The sequence below is a fragment of the Brassica oleracea genome, chromosome C2 (assembly GCF_000695525.1).
Source record: "Brassica oleracea var. oleracea cultivar TO1000 chromosome C2, BOL, whole genome shotgun sequence".
Taxonomy (NCBI): domain Eukaryota; kingdom Viridiplantae; phylum Streptophyta; class Magnoliopsida; order Brassicales; family Brassicaceae; genus Brassica; species Brassica oleracea.
Window position 1 is genome coordinate 8,668,668 of NC_027749.1, and position 9,451 is coordinate 8,678,118.

The following is a 9,451-nucleotide window of genomic DNA, read 5'->3' on the forward strand; positions in this document are numbered from 1 at the left end:
TTTCCTTATTGTAGAGATAGATATGAATATACTGTAAATATATATTTTCCTATCTACTCTATACGGTATCAGAGCGTATCTCTACAATAAGGAAAGTATATATTTACAGTATATTCATATCTATCTCCTATAGTGACATCATCATGAAAAGTGTGGAGTGGACTATATATATATAGCACACAAGTTCCCATTAATATTAGTTATCAATCAAGTTTAAGTTAAAATTATAGTTAAGAAAGAGATAGAAGCATGAAACTCAACTTCAAAAAAATGATGTATGTAAAAGTTCTGATTATGGTAATAGCGATATGGTTCGTACCCATGACCTACAGTAATGGAGCCGAAGCACCCGCTGGTGATGTAGCCGAGGCACCCGTAGCCAATGCATTCAACAATGATTGGTATGACGCACGAGCCACATTTTACGGTGACATCCATGGTGGAGACACTCAAAGTAAGTTTTCAATTACTAATACTATTAAATTAATGATTTATCCTAAAATTATGGAGAAAATGACAAGTAAGTCAAATCACTTCATAAATAATAGTATAGATTATCTTAAATATTATGATACATAGATATATGTTAAAATAACTTTATAATATAATTTAATTAGATTAAGGATTTATCCTAAAATTATGGAGAATATGACAAATAAGCCAAATAACTTCATAAATAATAGTATAGATCTTAAATATTATGATACATAGATACAGTATATGTTAAAATAACTTTATAATATAATTTAATTAGATTAATGATTTATCTTAAAATTATGGAGAAGATGACAAGTAAATCAAATCACTTCATAAATATTAATTATCTTAAATATTATGATACATAGATATATGTTAAAATAACTTTATAATATAATTTAATTAGATTAATGATTTATCCTAAAATTATGGAGAAGATGACAAGTAAGCCAAATCACTTCATAAATAATAGTATAGATAGATAGATAGGAACATAGGACCTGTTTGGATATTCCTTATGGATTTGATATTTGTCGTTTGGGTTTGGGTAATTAAGATCAGGTTCGGGTTTTTATATTTTTCACAAAATTACATCTTAAAAATGATCAAACCGAAAATTCATAACTTATAATATTAGATTATGAAACAACCCCAAAAATATTCATGTATCACAAATTATGAATTGCTTAACCCAAATCCAAACACAAAGACAAAAAATAAATATTTGAAGATGAATTAACTGTTAGAGCGTAAATTTTGGTGTTTAGTTTGATTAATTTGAATGGTATCTTTTGATCTAGTTTTGGAACCGTGAATATTGAAAACCTTGACCGACTGCACGAATTAGACGATAGTGAAAGAAATATGAAAGATTTAAGTTAAAGTATATATATGATAGACAGATTTGAGTAATGATTCAAATTTGGATATACCTAATCAAGTTTGTGTATCTAAACTTGTTCACTATAGAATCCGATCGGATATTTTACTAGTTTTACAGATTTTGGTTTAGATATTTTGGGTTCAGATTCCGGGTAAAATATCCAAGTCCAGATACTAATATCTACATTTTGGGTGGGGCCTACAAATAGCAAAAGAAAGTCAAATCAAAGTGTGAAAGTTCGGCCCATTGTATTGTATTCTTCTACCAAGAACAGAACAAAGAAAAGAGAAACAGACAATTGTGTCCTCCTCCTTGTTTCAGATTACATCTCATAGATGCTACTAGAACCATTTGCCCGACACGCTTCCCACGTGTCAGTCTTCCTCCCACAGAAATCCACTTTGTGGTCTTTTTCTGTTTTCTTTTATAAAAAATAAACAGAATCCCTCTTTCTTATCCTACTCAATAAAATATCTGAAACGTAGAGAAGAAGGTAGAAGAAAAGATGACGACGCAGAAGAAAGAGATGGAAGTGGTGAAGGATCTCGACTTGGAGAGATACATGGGCCGTTGGTACGAGATTGCTTCTTTCCCTTCCATTTTTCAGCCCAAGAACGGTGTTGACACTCGCGCCCCCTACACCCTCAACCCTGACGGCACGGTTGATGTCTTGAACGAGACGTGGAACGGTGGCAAGAGAGCTTTCATCCAAGGCTCGGCATACAAGACTGATCCTAAGAGAGACGAGGCTAAGTTCAAAGTTAAGTTCTACGTCCCTCCTTTCCTCCCTATCATTCCTGTCACTGGAGATTACTGGGTGTTGTATATTGATCCTGAGTACCAGCACGCCGTCATCGGCCAGGCTTCAAGGAGTTATCTTTGGGTATGTCTTGTTGTGTTTTGTCTCTTTATGATGAATATGATAGAAAAAGCTAAGGATTGATATTGAGTATGTGGGATATGTGGTGTAGATACTGAGCAGGACGGCGCATGTGGAAAAGACCGCAGAACAGGAAGCTAGAATCAGTGAGGAAGCCAAGGTGTTTGGCACAGTGGCGCATGTCCATCCTATGCTCCTGACGACACCAAGGATCAAATGCTAAAATAGACCACAAGGGGTCAAAAAATCTGATATAGACCTATTGTTTTTTTATTTTAATAATGAATTAAAAATAAATAAAAACTAGGGAGAAAAGACCATGAGACCTAATAACTTAAACATATTTATTAACCTATGCCATTGCAATTCTACCCAGATTCTGATCCAGATTCTGACCCGGATCCATATCCAAACCCGATCCAACTCTAACCTTAGTCTTCTTCTTCCTCCTCTTTTCTTCTCCATTAATGTTCTTTCACCTTAAGAAAAAGTAAAAAAATTTCTTTAACCATCCTCCAATTTTCTCTTTCTTAACCCAAATCGAACAACCCATACTCATATTTAATCAATTATATCTTATTTAGAATCAAATTTCATCTTTTATGAACGAGATTTAAAATAAAGAAGAACGCGAAGTATAACTAATACAACTAGTATAACTCCAACTGATACGGCTAGTACAACTCCAACTCATACAACTAGTACAAATCAAATTGGTACAACTAGTACAACTAAAACAAATATAACTAGTAAAAATATATTGAGTATAGCCAATATAGCTGATACAAGAAAAACGTGTATAATTAATAGAACTTTACAATAATTTGGTGATTTTTATTTTTTTGTTATCAGCATATAAAAATGATAGAAAAAGGATAATTTAGAACCAATAAGACATGTTGGTCTAATCTTTTCCCGCCTGCATGTATCAAATACATGAATTGTATATTTTTAATAATATTTGAATTGGATAATGATTTATTTACAAGTTGTACAAGTTACACTAATTGTACTATTTTCGAAAAAAACATCATCATCTTTTTGTTCTCAAAAAGTAGATGTGGATACAAAAAAGTATTCAACCATGGTTCCAAAAAACACGAGTCACTGGAAAAATAAAAATAAGGAAGCGTCGGCGATGAGTAAGAGTGACCATCATCAATGGAGAAAAAGATGGTCTCTATTGTGAAGAAGAGAGATGCCGCATCGAAAAATAAAAAAGATGCAGTGAAGAAAAAGAGAGATGCGACAAAGAAGAGTGTAATCGTGGCGAAAAAAAGGAAGCTCGACGGTGGTGTCCATGGTGGGTCTTCGTCAAATCCAAACAAACAGGCTCGGAACTGCAAGAGAGAAACCACATCTCCACCGGACCCTCAATGCGATCTTTTCCCGGAACCATCAATGGCTTCTTCATTTCAGCCCACTAGTAAGCCCCATAAATCATCAAGTCAACCCAAAAATTCAGATGTATTTTGGTATAACTAATGCAACAAGTTCAACTACACTGTAATATATAAGAATAGTACAACTACTCGACATTAGTGTTTCAATCAAAATATTTAAAATAAGATACACATTCAAAACGTGATGCATATTTAAAACAATACTAAATTAAATAACAAGTAGTTATACCAGTTTTCTAGTTGTATCGGCTGTGCATAGTTGTACTAGTTTTTGAGTTGTACCACTTTGTGCATAGTTGTACTTTGGCAGTAAAAACCAAAATATTAGTTGTTCCACATAATAAATATATTTACCTCATTTGTACCACTTATTTATGTTTTCATGCCTTTGCCCGGTTACAATGAAATCATCAATTTTGTAAAAATACATTTCATGTATGTTTTCCAAAAATTATGCGGACAAACAAGTTAACAAACCTTAAAAGTATAAGGTATATCATGTAAACTTCTGGAATTGTGTAATAACTTATATTTTATTTTTCCAAAACTTAAAATAAATTAAGAGAAACTTTCTGAGTACATACCAATTGGTATATCAAATTGGTTTTGTCAATTTCTAAAATATCAAAGTTATACTAGTTGTACCAGTAATACTCATCAAATATATAATAAATATTATATCAATTGTGTATATATCTAGTTTTAGGGGCTGTACCAATATTTTACATCATAGGTTTGTAAAAATATGTTTGATGTTTGTTTATCATAATAATATGGCTAATGTAGTTAATAAACCTTAAAAGTATGAAATATATAATGTAAAATTAGGAGTATAATATAGTAATTTAACAACAATCTGAAAATTCTAAATAAAATAGATGAAATTTTCTCATCATATACCAATTAGGATATTTGCTTGTCTATTTTATATGTGAAACATGATTTATTAGTCGTGTCTAGTAGCTACATATTATACATAAATTATAACATTTATATACGAGTTATACCAGTTATACAATTTTTAACAAGTTTAGTTGTACGAGTTATATTAGTTATATTCAGTCGAATGAGAGAATAAAATAAGGAAGATTGTGTGGCTGTTAATTGTTCAGGTGCTTGAAATTAAAGAAAGAGAATGAGAGAGAAAGAAAAATAATTATAAATTCAATGGCCAAGATTAAAACTGGCTAATGTTGAGTTATCATTAATGGCAAAACCGTCATTTATACAGCCCTTGGTCCATATAGATTAATTTTGGATGTTGTAGATTTTTTTTAAGGCATTTGGTCTATATCAGATTTTTGTCCCGACACCAAGGGTGTTTGGTGGTTCAAATCTATGTTCAGCAAATAGTTACAGAAACACAAGAACTTCGTTCACCTCCTTTTACTTCCATTGCTTGTGTAATAATATTACTACCCCTTATGTTTACTCTAGTAATCATCGTTCTGCTTTTGTGTAATTTACGAAGAAGAATATGTTACTGGATCAAGTCTCTTAAAATTATTATGCAATCATGTTTTTGAAACACACATGTATTCTTACATGGCTTTGTGAATGTCTTTCTTCTCGTTATAAATTAATTATGGATTAAATTTAAATGTGTAATTAATTTCAAATATATTAAGTTGTATTCCAAATTTCAGAATAACTTAATTACCTAAACTAATATTAAGGTTGTTTCAAATATATTATTGGTATTGACATATTTCTATTTTAATTATAATCTAAAACTATTAAATAGATATACATTTTTAGTAGTATACGTATATGAGATTTCGTGTGATCAAACGGGTTCTTTATCTTGTCTATGTAATAACCAATCAATAAAGGTTGAAAACAATGCTAAACAATTGTTGAAGAACCATGATATCCCCTATATATTAATTGAGGATCTTTTAAAAAAATTAAAATCTTAATTTTGTATTAATTAAAAATACACATCATTCTATGTGGCACTTTTAAATGCTTTCTAAATCCTATTTCTAAGAATTCTAGAGCACCTAATATAAACTATAGTTTAATATAATGTTGTCACATATTTACATAATATAAAGTTATCTATTCTTTCTTTAAATGAAACCTATGTAATTACCTAATGTGATTAAAATATATATGGCAATTAATGATTATAAATAATAAAGATTTGATAACAATCTTTACATTTTTTTATCATTTTTTTTTATTTCTTTATTATTAAAATAAATAACACAATTACATTAATCAAATAAAAAAATATAGATATTTTTGTATATGTTGTATTTTGAATTTTTCAAAACGAGTATGAATTATTAAAATTGTTAAAAGTCTCACATAAACTTTTGTGATCAAAGTTTGAATTTTTTTTCTATATTAAAATATAATGATTATAAGACCATATGAATAAATAATTTTATTTTAATAGGTTTTATGTTAATATATATGAATCATATGAAAATACATACTTATATTTTGATATTTGCATTAAAAATATATTGAAAAGTTAATATTTTAATTTTGAAATATTTATTATTTTTTTAAATGATTATAAATTATTGAAACTACTAAACATCCCACATTAAAAAAAAATCATTAGTGTAAACTTTTGTTAAACAAATATGCAAATAATCATAAAATCATATAAGTAGAAACTTCATTTAATAAATATTCATATTAAAAGTATACTATATATCTATGTTAATATCATTTAAATTTAATTATATATCATATACGATAGGAATCGTATCTATTTCTTTTAACTTGGAAAATCAGAGACTTGGGTTGTAGAAATTGTTGATGTTTCTTGTAGGTTTCCTCATACATGGGAAATTTTACCTTTTATTAGGGTTTTATCCCTTTGATTTTATGTTTTCTTACTTTTTTTAGTTGGTTGCAGGTTTGATGTAGTCATGGCTGAAATAGAGGTTCCGGTGTACTGTTACTGGAACGGTTGCATCAAGTATGGCCCTGAAGGCGTATACTATGAAGGAGGATCCACTCCTAAAAAGATTATCGTGCACCCAAAGATTGCATTAAACAGATTGTTGGATGAAATGTATATGCTTACTGGAGTAGATGTTGTTGATAAGCAGAGATCCAAAGTTAAAATATTTGGTAGGTAACCTTCAGTTGTTGGAAAGTCCACGTTTCAGTATCTTCTTCTGCCCGTGATGAACAACCATAGTTTGGAGACAATGCTTGGGGTTCCTAGCAAACATCCTTCTATTAAAATGTCGAATTGTATTTGGAAGTCAAACCTGATGGAGTTGTTGATCCTGCTGCCTGTTCCTCGAAACGACAGAGGACTGATATATTTGTTAAGTTAGAAAGGGATAACAGTAACATGATGACTGAAGACAAAGCAGATGCTGTGGCGCTGGTGACAGGAGATACCATCAATTCGCATAAGGATTTGGAAAAATACTCTGGTTCTGGTGTTTTAAAACCTTGTATTTCTAGTTTGTGGCTTGACGATCATGACTTGCGTGTAGGATTGTGCTTTAAAGATGTTGATGAGCTGAAGAAGGCAGTGGACTGGTATTCGATTAACAGGCAGAAAGAGTGCGTAGTGCAAGAGACTGGGGAGGATGAGTGTATGTGATGTGCCGCAGTCCACGGATCATTACATGGAACTAGCTCAGCATGGAGTTCATGACGTTCTGAACATTTCAACCAAGGTTCATGTTTTTCACCGTGCCAGACTTGAGTTGGATCATGCCAGACTTGAGTTGGATCATGTCACAAAATGATCGAGATTTCTCTCTTTTGGTTCGATTGGCCCATACTGCACGTACCGGCGACCGTACTGATGGACTGATCGACCCTTTTGATCAGTTCATGCACTTTGATCAGCCAAATCTCACTAAGGCAAGGATCCTTCACCTTTCCGAAGACATAGGACGCACTTGGTCCAGTTTGGCTCATGATCCGGACATGGTGGCTTATACGGACAGTCCCACATCCGCCATTCTCCTTACCGCGGTCCATGCTTCAGGATACAACGAACCTGGACAGAAGCCGATCAGTCACATTTAATAATCTGTCTTTATTTTGTTTAATGACTAGATCTAGATCTACTTTTCTGTTTAATTCCTAGATCTACAAAATTCTATAATATGAAACTCTTTCATTTTAATAAGGAGAAATCGAATTTGTCTAAAGCTTTTGAGTTAAACACATTGTTCTTCGTTTAAGAACTTGTTCTTAGTTTCTTGGTGAGTCATATCCAAGTAAACACTTCTCTTTTTCGTTGGTCTTGTGAGTCATATCAAGCAATGGATCGAGATCTTCATTTGGTGGACTTGTGAGTCATATCAAGCACCATCTGAAGTCGGGAATATCGAAGGCCAATCCGCATCCTTCGTGAGACCCTTCAATCCAACTAGTTCTCCATCCGGAGTTCATATCAAAATCTGATTGATTCGAGTGAGCCGATCTTAGGGTCCTTCGGTATGTATGAGTGCGTTAGATGGAAATGCAAGTGAGTCACTTGTTGCCACTAGAATGGAAAAGCACGGACTTCTAGAGATAGTCAAGTATACTGGTCCTCATACTTGTTATCTCAAAAATCCAGAAGATTTTGAATCGGAGTTTGATGCAGATGAGTTTGAACGTGTGGTCAGGGTGCATCCCACGAAATCATTTGCAGAGTTGAAGAAGTGGTGGAAAGATAAAAGTGGCTATCTGCTTGAAGATAAAGACGTCCGAGAGGTGAAAGAGGAAGCGATCAAAACTGTCTTTGGAGATTGGGATCAGAAGATTTGCCCAAGTTAATGTCTGCCTTTTGTTCATCTAAAATGGACTGCTCGTGGACTGGAGATATGATGTATTTCCCAATCCTAAGTTTGCATCTTTCTGTGGGGTGTTCACAGTCCATCCAAGGGTTTAAGCACTGCAGACCTTTGATCGTAGTTGGTACCAAAGAGTTGAAAGGAAAGTGAAAGGAAAGTACAAGTTGAAGTTGAAATTGATGATTGCCTCAGGGTTAGATGCAGCCAACCATTTTTTGCCTCTGGCCTTTGCGGTGACCAAAAAAGTGTCCTCAGATAGTTGGCGTTGGTTTCTCAGTGGAATAAGAGAAAAGGTTGTTGACATGAAGCAGAATTAAGCAGCTAGACTTGAGAATTAAGCTCCAAGACTTGAGAATTAAGCTGCCAGACTTGAGAATTAAGCTGCCAGACTTGAGAATTAAGCGGCCAGACTTGAGAATTAATCTGCCAGACTTATAAGGTTTTATAAAGCTTTTATAAGGTTTTATAAGGCTTTATAAAGGTTTCATAAGCTCGAGTTTATTGAAGAGAAGAAGAAGAGAGAAGAATATAATTCTGTTCTTCAATGTTCTTCATCTACATCTCTTTATCCTCACTACCCAGATCCACAATTTGAATTTCAAGTGAATAGAGTTTCTCTCAGATCTACTTTCTCTCTCTCTCTCTCTCTCTCTGTTCTTCAATGTTCTTCATCTACATCTCTTTATCCTCACATTCTTTCATGGTATCAGAGCAAGTAAGCTCCCGAGATTCATTCTTCTCCACTCTATTCTCTTTACTTCCACAAATCTCTGATTTTTCATTTCTATTTTTGGTAAAGTTCATCCTGTTCTTGAGTTGTTCTTCATTCCCAGAAAAAAAAATGGAAAACTCATACACGAATGTCTTTAAATCTGTGTCTATTCCGGTTACCCTCAAGGGAACCAACTACTTACTGTGGTCTAGACTTGTCAAAACCGCTCTTGGAGGCAGAGGTCTTTGGGAGTATGTTGTTGACGGCAAAGACACCAAGAAGACCATCCTAGGAGAGGATGGTAAAGAAGTTGTTGCTGCGGCTGAA

General features: G+C 32.9%; 1 protein-coding gene and 1 pseudogene across 1 annotated transcript; both read left to right on the forward strand.

Annotated features, from left to right (window-relative positions):
* The first annotated feature begins 217 nt into the window (after nt 1-217).
* Nucleotides 218-2,463, forward strand: LOC106323360 (outer membrane lipoprotein Blc-like). Its single transcript, XM_013761501.1, has 3 exons — nt 218-454; nt 1,846-2,243; nt 2,332-2,463. The coding sequence occupies exons 1-3, from the start codon at nt 250-252 to the stop codon at nt 2,461-2,463; spliced, it is 735 nt and encodes a 244-aa protein (XP_013616955.1). The 5' UTR covers nt 218-249.
* Nucleotides 2,464-6,531: 4,068 nt separating this feature from the next.
* The window catches only part of LOC106323361, a 7,327-nt pseudogene continuing 4,407 nt past the window's right edge, over nt 6,532-9,451 (forward strand).